This window comes from Oryctolagus cuniculus, chromosome 2 (assembly GCF_051225735.1).
Source record: "Oryctolagus cuniculus isolate XC-2025 breed Fujian yellow rabbit chromosome 2, ASM5122573v1, whole genome shotgun sequence".
NCBI lineage: Eukaryota > Metazoa > Chordata > Mammalia > Lagomorpha > Leporidae > Oryctolagus > Oryctolagus cuniculus.
In genome coordinates this window covers 168,696,731-168,715,699 of record NC_142868.1, presented here as the reverse complement: position 1 = coordinate 168,715,699, position 18,969 = coordinate 168,696,731, and the positions used below count along the sequence as shown (strand labels likewise).

The 18,969-nt window shown below is 38.7% G+C and overlaps 1 protein-coding gene across 6 annotated transcripts in view; it reads right to left on the bottom strand.

Annotated features, from left to right (window-relative positions):
- Positions 1-18,969, bottom strand: part of MAP4K3 (mitogen-activated protein kinase kinase kinase kinase 3) — a 220,684-nt gene that overhangs the window by 103,521 nt on the left and 98,194 nt on the right. For all 6 annotated transcript variants that reach the window (XM_051842965.3, XM_089326506.1, XM_051842963.3 and 3 more), the window contains 2 exons: positions 18,079-18,169; positions 5,960-6,024 (listed from right to left, as the gene is read on the bottom strand). In XM_051842965.3, the coding sequence (XP_051698925.1) occupies positions 5,960-6,024; positions 18,079-18,134 (121 nt within the window). In that variant the 5' untranslated portion in view covers positions 18,135-18,169. The remainder of the gene's footprint in view (positions 1-5,959; positions 6,025-18,078; positions 18,170-18,969) is intronic.

Below are 18,969 nucleotides of genomic sequence, written 5' to 3'. Positions count from 1 at the left end.
ATTAAGTAGAACAAACAAAAAAAATACTAAGAGGGATAACATATCAAGTTGCTCATCAACAGTCAGGGTGAGGGCTGATCAAGTCACCGTTTCTCATAGTTTTCATTTCACTTTAACAGGTTTCCTTTTTGGTGCTCAGTTAGTTGTCACCTATCAAGGAGAACAAGTGGTATTTGTCCCTTTGGGATTGGCTTATTTCACTCAGCATAATGTTTTCCAAATTCCTAACAGGGATCACATTTCAGTTAAAATTTAAACACCTAAGAATAATTGTGTGTTAATTACAGAGTTAGTATTTTTTGTTGTTGTTCTAGTACCATTGGTTGAACTCTGTAATATTAGGCATTCTAACAGCACAAATCTATCTGCTATGGAAAGCATTTATGTAGTTTTATCTTTTTTCTTATCAAATCAGAATACGGAAAAACATTAGGTGGCAAACTATTCTAGAAACTGAATTAATTAAATTCAAATGATAGATTCCTCTGTTAGAGGGTATTCTTAACAGCTTTATGCATATTTAGTTTAGAGTACTTGTGGTATTTTACAATTATGGAAGAGAGAAATTTATTTCATTCAGAAACTTTTGAGGACAGGACTAGGTTGAAATATCTGAAGATAAATTAAATATAACAAATTTCTGTGGCTTCTAAATCCACTGTCACTCAGTAAGAAGCCTCCTTGAGATTTCTGCTACAACATGACATACAAGATAACCTGAAAACCCTGAAAAGAACGCTTAGGGGAAAGTTGTGTAAATAACCTTTCAAATGCCTAGCTAAGCTCCCGGTTAAGACAATGTGAGCGATTAATAACTATCTCTTGGGGAAGGCCAATTTTGAGAAGCTAGGGTTCTTTGTTCCATATCCTATGGGCACAGAAGACAAGTCCGAGGTCTGCAGAAGAAAAGTCAAAAGCCCACATCAAACTAGGACCCTCAAGGGGCTAAAGTGTTATTTAAAAGAGTAGATAAGCAGAAGACATGACCAATGGTTTGGGATCTGGACAGGGAGGAAAATGTCTCTTCTTTGAATCTGTCACCACAGGCCTATTCACTCAGGTTTAAGATTCAATTTGGGAACAATGAGTTCACTGGGGTCTCAGAAAAAACACAATTGGGAGGATATATACTCAAGGTTCATATGGAAATCTCACTGAAAAGCCCCATGATGATCTCAAAATCCACAATTACAAAATAGGTGAGAAAATAATTCACCATAAATAATGTAACAAAATTTGGAAATTTGTTAAAGGACAATATTAAATAGAAAAAAGTGTACAGTGGAAAATAGAGAAAAATACATTCTATTTTTATTAGAATAATAAAAGGTTCTAATGTTAGTTACTCAAAGAGCAGAAAAAGTCTGGAGGAAAAACAGGAGAGAAAGAGCTTGTGAAAAAAAATGTAAATTCAAAATATGCCTCTCCCACCATGGCAGTTAAAAATATGTCCATAAATTCTTTGGTACCTCTTATTTAGGGATTAATTCCCTTCTGGAGTGTGGGCTGGACTTAAGTGAGTTGCTTCCAAAGAGCAGAATACAGCCAAAGTGACAGTATGCAACTTAGGAGACGACAATCACAAAAGGCTCTATAGTTTCCTGCTTGCTTTCTATGGATCACTTGCTCTGTGGGCAGCTGGCTGCCACACCATGAAGAACTCAAGTTGTCCTATGTTCAGATCCACATGGCGAGAAACTGAGATCTCCTGCCAACAGCCATGCAGGAACTGAATGAAGCCTCTCAGTCAACATTAAGTGAACCACACAGAAAGTAAATTCTGCAGCCTGAGTCAGGCTTTCAGATGACTTGCAACCCAGGCTGAGAGCCTGTTTGCTGCTTGATGACAGACCATGCATTATAAAGTCATCCAACCAAGTTGTTTTCAAACTCCTGATCCTCACAAATTCAGAGATAATAAATGTTGTTGTTTTAAGTTGCCAAATTCTGCAGTCAGTTATTACATGCCAATAGATAACTAATACATTTCCCTTTTATAAGAAGACTTAAATGTCAGTGTTGTAGCATAGCAGGTAAAGCTGCTGCCTACAATGCTGGCATTCAGGTTTGTGTCTTAGCTGCTCCTCTTCTGATCCAGCTCCCTGCTAATGGCCTGGGAAAAGCAATGGAGGATGGCCCAAGTACTTGGGCCTCTGTAATCCCCATGGGAGACCTGGACGAAGCTCCTGGCTTCAGCCTTATCCAACCCTTGCCATTGTGGTCATCTGTGTAATGAATCAGTAGATGGATGAGTGTTCTCTCTCTGTAACTCTGATTTTCAAGTAAATAAATAAATCTTTTTTAAAAACCCACAAAACTTTAAAAAATCATATGAAGTACAGAGTAGTAAGAGTAGTAAAATAAAATGTCAAAATTAATTTAAGAATACTTTAAATAAGTAAAAAATAATAGGAAATATGGGCCTTAATCACACCAAAGGGAGGTTATTTACAAATTTTGCATAACAGATCAAAATATGACTTTTTAACATCTGTAAAAACAAAACCTTCAAAAGCACCAATAACCTAGGATATTACTCTGTTCTGCATATAATAACAAAGCCTGGGTGCAGCTAAAAGAGAGACACAGATAAGATTTGTGGTTTTGAATAAGCATGTAAATCCCCAGCACAGAGGCTGGCACTGTGGCACAGCAGGTTAAGCCTGGGTGCTGGCATTCCACATGGGCTCTGGTTCATGTATTGGCTGCTCTACTTCTATGCAGCTCTCTGCTTATGGCCTGGGAAAGGAGCAGAGGATGGCTCAAGTGCTTGGGTCCCTGTACCCACCTGGGAGGCCCAGAAGAAGCTCCTGGCTCTAGATTGGCCCAGCTCTGGTCACTGTGGCCATCTGGAGAGTGAACCAGCAGATTGAAGATCTTTCTCTCTGTCTTTCCTTCTTTCTGTCTGTAACTACCTCTCAAATAAATAAAATCTTTTTAAAAATCCTCAGCATGCATTTTTCAAAATAATAACTAGGCCGGCGCCATGGCTCACTAGGCTAATCCTCTGCCTGTGGTGCCAGCACTCCAGGTTCTAGTCCCGTTTGGGGTGCCAGTTCTGTCCCGGTTGCTCTTCTTCCAGTCCAGCTCTCTTTTGTGGCCTGGGAAGGCAGTGGAGGATGGCCCAAGTGCTTGGGCCCTGCACCCGCATGGGAGACCAGGAGGAAGCACCTGGCTCCTGGCTCTGGATCGGCGCAGCACGCCGGTCGTGGCAACCCTTTGTGGGGGTGAACCAACAGAAGGAAGATCTTTCTGTCTCTCTCTCTCACTGTCTAACTCTGCCTGTCAAATAAAAAAAATAACAATAATAACTAAACACAGGGCACCAAACAGCTGTAATTTCTGTCACTGACCCAGATCCCAATCAGCATAAACAAATAATTATTAATAAAGTTATTATTTTTTAACTTTCGCCAGTTATTTAAAATGTAATGGTAACAATCATGACAATCTATTTCTGTAACTAAATTGGTTTTCTTCCTTAATGAAGACAGCAGAATCAGACACCAATCATGGATACCAGGTGGAATTAGTAAACAATCTGAGAAAAACTAGAAAAGTACATGCCTTATAAAGTAAGATGTAAAAGAAAGAATGAAAACTTAAAAAATGAAAACACTTAAATAGTTGAGGGAGATACGAAATAAAATAAAATTAATTTCTAGAAAAAAATATGGTCAACCAAAATTTAAGACCTAAGTGATATTCATAACAGCTGTAAAATCAGAGAACTGGAAGGTGGGTATGAGTATGGTCATTGTCCTACTGAGGGATAAAAACACAGGAAAGAAGAACTGAGTTTAAGTGACACAGTGAACAGTTAATGTACATTTCAGTAAAATTCCAGAGCAATGACCAGAGAGATCGGGGGGAAAACAATCAGGGATACAGTAATTGATAACTGTCTAGATTTGATAAAGAGTCAAATTCTCAGAGGTAGGTACTTTGAGTCCTATGTAGGCATAGTAAAAATATGTCTATATTTAGACATTAGAAACATCACAAATGAAGAGAAAAACCTCAAAAGCAATTAAACAGAAGGGACAAAAGCAATCACCTGAAAGGATCAATAATCAGGTGGAGAGAAGGTCTCAATAACTACAGAAGTCAGAAGCCAATGGCACAAAATCTCCAAAATGCTGTAAGAAAATATCTATCAACCTGGAAAATATCATTTACACCCACTTAAAAATAAGGGGAAAACACTGAGCTTATCACCAAGAGTCTGCTGGAAAAATTTCAGGGAAAAGGAAATTAAATCAATAAGCAAAGGAAATAAGAGTTGAGAAATTAACCTAAGTTTAGAAAATCTTTTTGAATTTATTATACATAGAAATTACAAGCCTTCAGAAATACTGTTTGTTCGGCAATGGAAAATAATGACAAATATCTCTCAAGTTTCAAAGAACCTTTGAAATAAAGATGCTACTATTAAAAACATTTCTCTAAAGAATATCCAGACTTAAGAAAAAATATTACAATCAGAAAGGAAATTCTTTTATATAAAACAAAAATGTAGCTCTCCTTAACTAACCCCACGCCTCAAATACATATTTTCAGACCAAGAAGATTACCCAGGTGTCACACCTTCATGTCACCATACTACTGTTTCATCTCTTAGAATATAGTTCTTCTACTTCTTTCTACCCAAAATCTAACTACTTTCAAAAAATTTTATTTACTTATTTGAGAATCAGAGAAATAGAGGAAGAAAGAATGTCTCGGGAGACCAGGAATTCAATACAGGCCTCCCACAAGTTGGCAGAACCAAATCATTTAAGCCATCATGGCCACTTCCTAGGGTCTACATTAACAGGAAGCTCATATTAGGAGCTGGGGCTGGAAGTTGAATGCTGACACTCTGATGTAGGACATGGGTATCCTAATTGGTATCTTAATGGCTAGGCCAAATGCTCATCTTATCCTATATTTTTAAGACCAACGTAAAGCTCACTTTCCTCATTTAGTTTTCTAAAGTAATTCCAGAAAACCCATCATTTCCTTTCTCTCTCTCTCTTTTTTTTTTTTTTTAAGGGAAAGGGTTTATTGGGGGGGACACCCAACAGACCAGAGGGAAGGGACGAAGAAGGAAAGGAGGGAGAAAGAGAGTGTAAGAGAGAGATCAAGAGGCAGAGAGATAGAGAGAGAGCCACGTGTTCAGGAACAGGTCCTTTTAAAACTTTGCCGCTCTTATTTCATCTATAGTCACTAGCACATTAATAGCTTATTATGTTCTTCTTTATGTTAAGTAAAACCTATACTAAGACGATAACAGTGAAATGAATTGTAATTAGAAACAGTAAAATTTCAATCCAAATAGTCTTTCAACATCTGTTTTGTTATAATCAGTTCCCCAAATTACTTAACAGGATGTATACTAGAGAATATGAGCCCAAATTCTACAAGAAAGAGAAAATATCTCCTATTTTATTAGAAAATTAGTAGCATGAATTACTTTTTATATGAATCAAAAATCACACCTCCAGCAAAAGAACAGGTTTACCCTGTGATTGGCAGCAATCATCCATCAACAGAACCAGAACAGAAAAGGGAAAGAAAAGAAGTAAATTTCAAAGTGAATTTTACTTTAGTCTCTATCATATCCTCCATTAAACCCCAATGAAAACTTGTTTCAATCGTTTTTCAATTCCTCAAAGTTTAGTCCTAAGAGAATAAACATTTAACTGATGCTTCTTGAATATATTACAGCAAAACCAATCATTTTTGCATGAACACTAATCATGTATCATGTATAAAATTGTATAATTCGATTTGTTTAGTGTTAGCCTTCAGGGCCTTCACATTTCTACATGGTCTGAGTATGAAATTTGGAAATAATTATGACATGTCTTCAGAATTAGTAAATCATTAACATAGCTTTTTTTCCTTAAGAAATGTTAGTGTTTTAATACAGTAACCATTTGTATTTATATTTTATAAAATATCACTTTGGTCTTACCATGATAAATATCTTGTAAAGAACCACCTCCACAAAACTCCATACAAATCCAAAGTTTATCTCGCCTATTAAGAGAAAATAAGAATGCATTATATCTCCATGATTACAGCTGTTTGAAATAACAAGAATCTAAAGGTTGTGTGCCATAACTTTGAGAAGCTACATATATGCAACATGCAATCTAGAAAAAGCTAACAATTCTCTATAAGTAACCAAATTGCTTAATATAATGTGTTACTGTAATTGAACCCAAGGTTTTAATACTTAAAATACATCATTTGAAGCTATCATAAATCACATTCAAATAATAAGATTTCCCTTTAGTTAAAAACTTCCCTTCTACAGTTTATTCATCTATTCAAATTCATTACAAAAAATGGAGGGACACTTCAAAGTGTACTTCTCAACAAGAGACAAAATGCACGTTACCCTCATATAGATGCAACCAGCTTCTCCAAAATAATCTCACTCAATTGTTTCTAGAAAGCATTTCTCTCTCACACTCAAATTCTAAGATATTATCACTGCCATTGGAGAAATAACTGGCAGAGATTTATACAACTTATTTCTTTGTACATTCCTTTGTTCAATCACTCATTACTTCATCTCTTAAAATGGATGAGGAAATGTGCTATTCTAGGGAGACAAAGCTGGGATAGAAAGCCTCTAAACTTGGACTATGCTTTCATTACATCTCTCTCTCTCACTACTGCCTTCACAGCACCTCAAGAACACCCAGCAAATGAATATTTGTTCTACAATTGAATGCAAAAATGACTGAAAGAATCAACAAATCAATTAGATCAGGGGTCAGTAAAATATAGCCAGTGGGGCCAAATCTGACCTGCTTCCTCCTGATTTTGTATAGCCCTAGAAACTAGGAATGGCTTTTATAATTTAAAATGGCTGGGAAAATTAAAAGTATTTCTTGACATGTCACAGTTAATGAAATTCAAACTTTAGTGCACATACAAAAGGTTTACTGGAACTCAGTGACATGCATTCCTTTATGTACTGCCTATGGTTGCCTTTGCACTAAAACAGCAGAGTAGGCTAATTGTGAGAGAGACTGTGTCATCCACAAAGCCTAAAACACTTTACGGCCCTTTATAGTAAAAATGTGCTGAACCTTGAATTAGGTTCTAACTTGATTAATTCATAATTTGGACACATATAATATACTTTGAGAGTCCAGAGATGAAAATACATAGGAACATCAAGTTGAGGATTTAGGGAGGAGACTAACATCTAAACTGAGTCCTGAAGTTAAGGTAGGAATTTAACAGGGAAAGAGAGGGAAGGGATTGGTGTAAAAGAATGGAAATGTTTTTTTCTTAAATTTTTAAGTTGTAAGAATTTACTTATTAAGACATATTCTTTGTTTTTCAAAATTCCAAGATTTGATCCAGACATCTATACCTGATAAACAGAACACTATTAAATGAGATGTAGTGACTTTTTCACTGCAAAGTATAAGCAATTTATATTTGTTTTACCACAGTATATATCAGCCACTATATAGCAGAATGGAAATACTATTAACATAAATGAATTTTCTAATAATGATATTCCATGTATCTACTTCTCCATTCCCCCAAATTATCTACAAATAAATAGGACATCATCTGTACATCTGTGAAAACCATTCACTAAATTCACTAAGTTCTAATTCATTAAAGCACACATTACAGCCTCATAACATAAAGACATTTTGCTGAAAACATAAGCCATCTTATTCAAGGTGTCTACTAAATTTCTTGGCATCCCTTCTTTACAATATATATTTTATCATCTTTTTTTTCTTAAAAAGTATAGTTTATCCCATAGTATTAAAAAAAATTGGCATGCAATTTTCAACTCTGCACAAGAAAATACATGTGAACAAAAGTTAAAAGGATGATAAAATGCCTGAATATAATGATTTGTAAAACTTTCAGAACAAAAGTGCAAAAAAAAAAAAAAAAGGTAGCTACACCCTTCAAAGTGATTAAATTAGTGAGAGTTCCATTTGTTGTGCACTGCTTAGCTGTATACAGCCAAGAATGGAAACTTGAAAGAAGATTTCACATTTGAGAGATGGGGGGTTTAATGTGAGGTGAATGGGCTGCCAGAAGAGATAATGGCAGGAAATAAAGCTAGAATAGGCTGGGGTCACAATGTGAAACAATGCTTCATTTGTGGACTCCTCAGTTCAGTTAATTTTCATCTGGATAGTCGCTAGTCTATCAGTGTCTCTCTTAAAATATGACTGGAATCAAATACTACTCTGAGTGTTGCATGAACAGTGCATGAAAAAGCTAAGTGGCTGTTATCAGAATAGGAACATATACATAGTGGTGGTGGCAGGTTTAGCCAGACCTAAGGAGTGGCCCGATGTGGTTGGGTATACTATGAAGCATGCAACAAGGGCAGATGCAATATCACAGTGCAAAAGCCAGCTATCTTAAAGTTTGGAGTAGCAGGGTATCACAGTTCTAGAGGGTAAAGCTGAAGACTGTGAAGCTCAAAAGAAGAAACCTGAAGCCACCCAGAATCTACAATTCACATACAGTGAAACTGACGCCCAATAGCTGATGTGACAATTTCTGATTTATCTTTTTTTTTTTAAGATTTATTTATTTATTTGAAAGGCAAAGTTATAAAGAGGCAGAGGCAGAGAGAAAGAGAGAGAGAGATATCTTTCATCAGCTGGTTCATTCCCTAACTGACCACAACGGTCAGAGCTGCGCCGGTCTGAAGCCAAGAGCCAGGAGCTTCTTCTAGGTCTCCCACATGGGTGCAGAGGCCCAAGGACTTGGGCCATCTTCTACTGCTTTCCCAGGCCATAGAGAGAGCTGGATCAGAAACAGAGCAGCCGGGACTTGATGCTGGCACTGCAGGCGGCGGCTTTATCTGCTACGCCACAGTGCCGGCTCCTCAATAATTTTTAAGAGTATCAAATAAAGGCTGGCGCTGGTACCCTGGGTTCTAGTCCCGGTTGGGACGCCAGATTCTGTCCCGGTTGCTCCTCTTCCAGTCCAGCTCTCTGCTGTGGCCCAGGAGGGCAGTGGAGGATGGCCCAAGTGCTTGGGCCCTGCACCTGCATGGGAGACCAGGAGGAAGCACCTGGCTCCTGGCTTCGGATTGGTGCAGCGCACCAGCCATAGCAGTCATCGGGGGGGTGAACCAACGGAAGGAAGACCTTTGTCTCTCTCTCTAACTCTGCCTGTCAAAAAAAGAAAAAAAGAGTATCAAATAAATGGGATTCTAAAACTAAAATATTTGGAAAACTGCTCTAAAATATTTTTACATTTGCCACCAGTGAGTCTTTCATGTAAAACAGCCACCCTAAATGAATAAGAAACAGGCATCTGGAACTTCACACATTTTAAAAAACCCAGGTGAGTGACTGGGAGTCTACTTAAGAGCCATGAAACAACAGTAACAGGTAAACTTTAGAGTAAAAGACCTAGAATAGAACACAATAAATGAAAGCTGAATTTTCCTGCTGTAATTTATTTGATAGTATAATTACAAAGTCATCTTAAATTGCTCCTGGAACTCAACGAAGGTGTAGATAAACAAAATCATCTTTTTAAAGGAAAAACCAGCAGAAGAGACTTGATGATTTGGCATGACTTCTTATGAAAATCATGTTCTTCAACATTCTTTTTCTAAATGTCCTCACTGGTAACCTGATTAATAATTTATTCTGTTTGTGGACATCAAATTTAACAGTCTCTATTTTCTAGAAATTATCGCTCCCTGTCCTTTGCAAATTGATCTCTAATCGTTGGCACATTCTCTATTTGTCAAAAGATACTTATTTGCAGATTACAATCACATTTGCTAAATTTTCAGCATACTGAGATATAATTTACATAAATCTAAAAGCTTAAATTTATTTAAAGAGTCTAGCTGCTCTACAATTACCTTCTCACCTATCTTGTGCTTCAATTCCATCTTACTAATAAGCTTTGTTATCCTTTTCAGTCTTTTTAAAAAGATGTATTTATTTATTTCAAAGTCAGTTATATATAGAGAGAGAGGGATGGGGGGAGAGAGAGGGAGGGAGAGAGAGAGGGATGGAGGGATAGAAAGATGGAAGGAGGGAAAGAGAGAGGGAGAAGAGAGGGAGGGAGAGAGGGGGAGGAAGGGAGGGAGGGAGAGAGGGGGAGGAAAGGAGGGAGGGAGAGAGAGCTCTTTCATTCTGCTGTTTCACTCCGGGGATGGCTACAACAACCCAGGCTGGGCCAGGCTGAAGACAGAGCCAGGAGCTTCTTTCAGGTATCCCACGTGGGTAGCAGGGTCTCAAACACTTGCCCATCTTCTGCTGCTTTCTCTAGGCCATTAGCAGGGAGCTAGATTGGAAGTGGAGCAGCTGGGACACAAATTGGCACCCGTGTGGGATGACAATGTCGTAGCTGGTGGCTTTATCTGCTATACCACAAAGCTGGCTTCTCTTTCATTTTAAAACTATTCTCCTTGGTAGAGAAAATGAACAAGAAACAAGATCTCTGCTTTCTTACACATCCCAATATTATACTACTCTGAAGCTAGTCTATTTATGCCTTTTCCTTCCCTTGCTTAATATATGATTTTCTACTTACACTATATGACTATCTAGGCAGAAAAAAAGCAGCACTATATATTAATACTTTTTAAGACACCTAAAATACTTTACTTTTATAACATCTGATTTAGTTAAAGTCTGATATTATCAAAAAAGCTTAGTCAGAGTCTATTAGAAAAATGACTTCCATCTGTTCCATGAATTTTTCTCTTGTGATAAATCTGCACTGGGTCATTCCAAGCCATCTGTCTAATAGGAAAGAACTTGAGTCAAAAAACCCATTTTATGCATGCCAACAAAATTATGAAATCTTTTTCCCTAGATAACTGAATTAGAATAAAATTAGCTACTGAAGTAAATATTCAATGCTATCAATATTGATTTCCTGACACAATGAATCCTTAGAATTCTTTTTTTCTTATTTTGTAAAATTATCTATTTTATTAGGAATAGAAAAATAGAATATTAAAACATTACTATTTAAACCTTTCGAGTTGATTTTTTTTTTTTTTTTTATTTTTGACAGGCAGAGTGGACAGTGAGAGAGAGACAGAGAGAAAGGTCTTCCTTTGCCGTTGGTTCACCCTCCAATGGCCGCCGCGGCCGGCGCGCTGCGGCCGGCGCACCGTGCTGATCCGATGGCAGGAGCCAGGAGCCAGGTGCTTTTCCTGGTCTCCCATGGGGTGCAGGGCCCAAGCACCTGGGCCATCCTCCACTGCACTCCCTGGCCACAGCAGAGGGCTGGCTTGGAAGAGGGACAACCGGGACAGAATCCGGCGCCCCGACTGGGACTAGAACCCGGTGTGCCGGCGCCGCTAGGCGGAGGATTAGCCTAGTGAGCCGCGGCGCCGGCTCGAGTTGATGTTACTAAGCAAAATCCTAATACCTATTTCTATGATCTGAAAAATCTTTAATTTCTAAAACACACTTTTTAATCCTCCCATATTTTAATAACACATCAGAGATATAAAACTTGTTTAACAAACTAAGTATAATTACTTATATATTATTCCTAAATACAACTTGATTTAAATAGGAAAATAAAATGCAACCAAGTTCACTAAGAATCAGCAACTCTACACAATTTCTAGAAACCAGAACACTAATGAACCCTCCCTGGGACAAGGCTGCTACCTCTGTTTCACACTGGAGTTCTCTGATCACAGGGCTTTGTTGCTGTTGTGTTACTGACCAAAGCACTTGGCAACAGCTACACCACATACTCAGCAAAGTAACTGAACTTCAACATTAACCATCAATATGAAAGATAAACAGGTCAATCACTGCTAGATGTTTCAATAATGGATAATTTAATATGAACCAAAGTTTAAATGTTTTGGTTCATTTTTAAAGACACATGCAAAAACCACCGCATTCCAAATGGTCTAGGTAACCCGTCTCATCTGCTTTCCCTTAAATAATGAGGGTCAAAGTGTTGGCCACTGTACAGCAATCCTATGTGAAGTATGCTTCCAGAAAGAAACCACTGTACAGTCAAAGTGGTTTCAGAAACAGTACTTTCTTAGTATTTTCTTGGACATTAGCAAGGCCACTGGTGTAGTAAAGGCTCTGAGAAGTCTTGTAGAGAATAGGAAGAAAGATGGACAGAGAAGAGGAAGAAGAGAACAGAATGGAAGGAAGGATAGGAAGAGAGACAGGTAGGAAGAGGAGGAAAAGGGAAGAACAAAGGGGGATGTGAAAAACTGGGACAGGGAGAAAGAGAGAAGAAATAAAACTTCTCTAATTTTGATTTGTTCACCATTTACCAAAACTGTTATCTTTATACATCCGTTTTTTAAAAAGATCTATTTACTTGAGAGGCAGATTTGTAGAGAGAGAGAGGGGGAGAGAGAGAGAGAAGTCTTCCATTCACTGGTTCACACCTAAATGGCCACAACGGCTGGAGCTGAGCTGATTTGAAGCCAAGAACCAGGAGCCTCTTCTAGATCTCCCATGCAGGTGCAGGGGCCCAAGCACTTGGGCCATCTTCTACTGCTTTACTAGGCCATCAGCAAGGACTGGACAGGAAGTGGAGAAGCCAGGACTTGAACCTGAGCTCACATGGGATGCTGGTGCTGCAGATGGACGCTTAACCAAATAAGCCACAGCGCTGGCCCCAATATCCCCCTTTTTTTTTAAAAAAAAAAAAAAAAAAAAAAAAACAAATACTCACTGGTGAACCTTGGAACTAATGTTCTGTAGAAAACATTCTAGCAATATTGGCATATGGAGGTATCTGTAATTTCACCAAAGTTTTTGCTTAAAGCAGTGGGTTTTTTTTTTTTTGGACAGGTAGAGTTAGACAGTGAGAGAGACAGAGAAAGGTCTTCCTTCTGTTGGTTCACCCCCTAAATGGCCACTATGGCTGGGGCGCTGTGCTGATCTGAAGCCAGGAGCCGGGTGCTTTCTCCTGGTCTCCCATGGGGGTGCAGGGCCCAAGCACTTGGGCCATCCTCCATTGCCTTCCCGGGCCACAGCAGAGAGCTGGACTGGAAGAGGAGCAACCGGGACTAGAACCTGGAGTACCGGCGCTGCAGGCGGAGGATTAGCCTAGTGAGCCGAAGTACTGGCCTAAAGCAGTGGTTCTTAACTCAGAGGTTTTGCCCCACAATAAAACACCTGTCACAACTGTGGTGTGGGAGAGGTGCTGCTGGCACCAAACAGTGGACAGGGATAAAAGTTGGAATCTTACAAGGCACAGGACAACTTTCAACCATAAAAAAGTCTCTGGTCTAAAATGTCAACAGAGTTAAAGGTGAGAAATGTTGGCTTAAAGAAACAACAAATGGGGTGGGCCATCTGGGAGTGAACCAATTAATGGAAGATCCCTCTCTGTTCTAACTCTGACTTTCAAATAAATAAAATTATTCTTAGGTGTTTAAATTTAACTGAAAAGTGATCCCTGTTAAATATGAGAGTGGGAATGAGAGAGGTAGGAGATGTACAATTTGGGACATACTCAATCGGACTTGCTCCAAATGGTGGAGTTAGAAACGTGCCAGGGGAATCCAATACAATCCCATCAAGGTGGCATGTACCAATGCCATCTCTCTAGTCCAAGTGACCAATTTCTGTTCATAATTGATCATAATGATAGGTCTAAGAGTCAAAGGGATCACATAAACAAGACTAGTGTCTGCGAATAGTAACGGATAAAATCAAAAAGGGAGAGAACGATCCAACATGGGAAGTGGGATACACAGCAGACTCATAGAATGGCAGATGTCCTAAACAGCACTCTGGCCTCAGAATCAGCCCTTAAGGCATTCGGTCTGGCTGAAGAGCCCATGAGAGTATTTTAGGCATGGAAAGCCAAGACACTCTGGCAAAAACAAAACAAAACAAAACCTAAATGAAAGCTCTCTGCGAGTGAGATACCAGTAGAAAGAACGGGCCATCAAAGAAGGAGGTATCTTTCTCCGAAGGGAGGAGAGAACTTCCACTTTGACTATGACCTTGTCTAAATAAGATCAAAGTCGGCGAACTCAAAATGCTTCCATAGCCTTGGCAACTCATGACTAGAGCCTAGAGAGATTACTGACGCCATAAACAAGAGTGTCAAATTGTTAAATCAATAACAGGAGTCACTGTGTACTTACTCCTCATGTGGGATCTCTGTCCTTAATGTGTTGTCCAATGTGAATTAATGCTATAACTAGTACTGAAACAGTATTTTACACTTTATGTTCTGTGTGGGTGCAAACTAATGAAATCTTTACTTAATATATACTAAATCGATCTTCTGTATTTAAAGATAATTGAAAATGAATCTTGATGTGAATGGAATGGGAGAGGGAGCGGGAGATGGGAGGGGTGCAGGTGGGAGGGAAGTTATGGGGGGGGAACATTGTAATCCATAAACTATACTTTGGAAATTTATATTTACTAAATAAAAGTTTAAAAAATGCTTAAAAAATCAATAAATTATAATCAATTTCTATTTTCTCTTAAATACTGGAGAGTGGGACATTAGTAGGAAATTAGAATCTGAATGATGTATCTCAATTTCTTTTGCTGACAGTAATTTTCCAATATTAATTTCTTAGTTTTGAGTAATGCACCATGGTTCTCTAAGACATTCCTGTGAAGGAAGGCTGGAGTGAAGGATACACAGCAAACTCTATACTACGTTTGCAACTTTCCTGTGAACCTAAAATATTACAAAATTAAGTTGATTTTTTAAAAAAGAGAGCAGCTGGGTGAAATTAAAGTGATTTAAACTATAATCTTTATTCTCCTATTTTGAGCACTACAAAAGGCACTGATGACCTGTTAAGTTCTTGTTGGCTTCCCTTCCCATCCCTGACTCAGGTGCCAGAAGAAACTGTTCCTATTTTACATAACTCAAGAGACTGCCATCTCTTTCCTGAATTACTGTAATAAACATGACAGAACTCTCTGTGTCAATCCTATCTTGAGTCTATCCTCCACAAAATATACTACATTTGTTAAAATCTTTCAGCAAGTATACTCAATCCATACGTGCTAATTAAGGCATAAAAGGTGTCTTTTTGCCTAAATCTCCACAGCCTTACCTACTGTAATCATACCCTTTCCCTGCAGGCTCTAATATGAGACTATGAACTGTCCTGAATGTTTTATTTGGGACACTGGCGTCATAGGCGGTGGCTTTACCCTCAGTGCCTCAACACTGGCCCCTCATTTGCTATTTTCTAACTGGAGCTTTAGGAGTTCAAGCTTGAGAGAAATTTCTGAATTTTCTTTTCCTTTTTATACTTAAAAAGCAGACATACACACATACACACAGAGGGAAAAAGAGAGAGAGGGAGGGAACACTTTCCCATCTGCTGGTTCACTTCCCAAATGCCTTCAATGTCCTGGATTAGGCTTAATGGCCATTTGAATTCATGCTACCATCTACTTTCATATCACTTTTATTAGTCACACTAGCTACACTATCAAACCACCTATTTAAATCAGTATTTTCTAATCTTAGATTATACAACACTACAATAACAATTTTACTGAAAAATGACTCTAATTTTGTCTATTTTACTTCGATTTCTGAGAAATTTTGCTCTTTGCAGTCTTGATTTTGGAATAAAAATAAAATACTTGATGTTACTATCTTGTAAACATCTTATTTGTAAAATGGAAATAATATCTACCATAGCGTTACACTGTTGATGTTTTTGAAAAGAAGAGGCACTAATAATTATGGCAGTATTTTAAAAAGAGTTAAGTTCAAGTAGTAGCTGCAATAGCAATAGGTAAGTAGCAGTTAATAGCCGTTAGCATTTATTAAGCATTCATTATGTTCTAAGCACTGTTAGCATTTTGCATGTACTTGCCTATTAGATCTTTGTAGCTATCCCCATCCTGTAGCATTATCATCATCCCCATTTTATTAACGAGGAAACAGAGGCACTGCATAGTTGAATACTTTGCCACAAGTCACACGATAAATAAGTGGGGAGGCCAGGACTCAACTCAGACAATGTGACCGAGTTCTGACTACCAAATACACTGTTGTCTGTGTCAAAAAGATCATGCTCACTTCACCATACCAAGGGTGCCATAAAAATGGATGGCACTGTCCCAGTAAAACTTATTAGGCTTTGGATGGTCCCATAGTTCTGGAAGATTCTGACTGTGTTTCAGAAGTACTCTTAGATCAATGTCCCTGGGGGAACACAAAAACTCTCTTCAGAAGACCAGCTTGCCCTTGAGAAAAAAACTGTGATGTTTCCCCCAAAGGACTCTAGATAGGGGATGTTGTTACTACCAGTAATAATAAATTGTTTATAAGTGATTTAGCTGTATTGGCAGGAATCAGTTATATGTACCGAGAACTGAAATGATTTTAAGAGACTGTCCCTTTAAGCTGACAAAGTAACTGCCTGTGCTGCTTCCTAACATACAAAGTGATGCAGGAACTGTGTCAGGTTGCTGTTTGAACCACTGACCAGGAAAGACGTTTTAAATTGGCTGTCAAAGAGTCCATTCAAAATGTGTAACAGTCAATGAACTGGGGTAATAACTTAGCTAATTCCCTAAGTTCTCCATTAAACATACTCTTCTACCTTAACCACGGGGAGGCAACCAAAGCTGTGTAAGAGCGACCATAACCAAAAAGTGTTCATCTGGTTGGTTTTTCACAAGCTACAAAGAGACAGTAAGGCAGAATTGCCCAGTGTTTTTTTAACTGTTATGCCTGGAAAAAGAGGAGAAGTGTGTTGTTTTTCCTGGATCATGAGTTACATCCTTATGTTGCAACTATACATCAGGTCAAAACTGAGGTGCTTTTTTTAAAAAAAAAATTTTTTTATTTATTTTAAAATGCAGAGTTAGAGAGAGAGACAGATCTTCCATCTGCTCTTTCAGTCTCCAGATGGTCACAATAGCCAGGGCTGGGCCAGCCTGAAGCTCCATCTGTATTTCCCATGTGGGTGGCAGGGGTCCAAACACTTAGGCCGTCTCCCCCTGCTTCCCCAAGAGTATTAGCAGGGAGCTAAATTGGAAGTGGAGTAGCCAGGACTCAAACTGGCGCTCAAATGGGATGCCAGCATCAGAGGCAGTAGCTTAACCTGCTGTACTATTATGCTGGCCTCCAAAACTGTAAAGCTATTTAATACACAGGGAAACAGTCTCTAATCTACCCTTAGGTGGAAGCTTAAAAACAAGTAGGACACAGTGATCAATTCACAGCTGCACAAAGAAGTGAATGGAAAAACAAGATTTGACTGTGAGGCGATCTCCTATGCAATGACACCTGGATTGCCCCTGCCAAGAGAAAACAAGAGGAGGCAAACTCACAGCACTTCTGAATTCACTTCAAGATCTAGAAAAATCGGTCACTGAAGTAATTATAGTTCTCATCCTTCGAACAAAAATCAAATAACAGGATGAGGTAACACTGAAGCTAGATGCAGAAAACCCATAAAAACATAACAGCAAAAGATGCTAACAAAATATACCCAAAACTAGAAGGGGCAACAAAATGGCACATTCAGATCTCTAGTCCACCAGAGAGACTAATATTCCCAAGTCACAAGACTATGATACTGGTTACAGAATTAATAAATGAGTCATAAATAAAAACTCCATTCATATGAAAAATCCTATCTTTAGAACACGAACAAAGGCCAGCGCCGCGGCTCACTAGGCTAATCCTCTGCCTAGCGGCGCCGGCACACCGGGTTCTAGTCCCGGTTGGGGCGCCGGATTCTGTCCTGGTTGCTCCTCTTCCAGGCCAGCTCTCTGCTGTGGCCAGGGAGTGCAGTGGAGGATGGCCCAAGTGCTTGGGCCCTGCACCCCAAGGGAGACCAGGAAAAGCACCTGGCTCCTGGCTCCTGCCATCGGATCAGCGCGGGGCGCCGACCGCAGCGCGCTGGACGCGGCGGCCATTGGAGGGTGAACCAACGGCAAAGGAAGACCTTTCTCTCTGTCTCTCTCTCTCACTGTCCACTCTGCCTGTCCAAAAAAAAAAAAAAAAAAAAAAAAAACACGAAGAAAATCACAAAACATAAGACAACGAATTTCATTTTGTTAAATATATCAGGTAATTAAATAATCAGTTTTGATATTCAAAAGGGAAACAACGTACCTGAGATAGCTTCCAAAATATGCAACAATATTTGGGTGTTTACAGTCTTTCATCATAATAATTTCTTGCTGTACAACTGCGAAGTCTTCTCCTAGAATAAAAAACCAAGCATGCTGAATATTTATAGGTAAGATAAAATGTTCATTTACTAAAACATAAGGTAATTATACTTATTAGCAAATATAGTTAGTTAATAAATAAAATATAACCAATAAGTTAATGATATTACTTTTAATGACAATTTTGGTCCTGTCTTAAGAGAATGTATAGCACAGTGGCTAAAAGCATGAACTGTGGCCCCAGACTCTCTGGATTCAAGTCCTAGCTCCATTCCTCACTAATATGTATGAACTTGGGCAAACCACTGGAACTCTCTGTGTTAATTTCCTCCTCTGTTAAACAATAGTAATCTACATCATAAGGCTGATGAATTAATATATGTAAAATGCTTAAAACAATGCCTTATATAGACTAAACTCCATATAAACATTTGCTACACTTACTTTAAGTATTATGACTTGAACATAAACATCAATATAATTCATTACTAAGAAATGTACATTATTCCTTCCTCTATTACTAAGTAATATTTAACATAATCTTAACACAGAAAAGTAATTTCCTTTTAAGCTAGGGTAGGATCCCTTATATACCAAGTATGTCGACATATATTCAGGGTCTGGTGCTGTGGCACAGTGGGTTAAAGCCTCAGCCAGCAGCGCTGGCATCCCATATGGGCTTCAGTTCAAGTCCTGGCTTCCCCACTTCTGATCTAGCTCCCTGCTAATGCACCTGGGGAAGCAATGGAAGATGGTCCAAGTGCTTGGGCCCCTGCACAGACATGAGAGATCCGGAAGAAGCTCCTGGTTCCAGGCTTCGGATCAGCTCAGC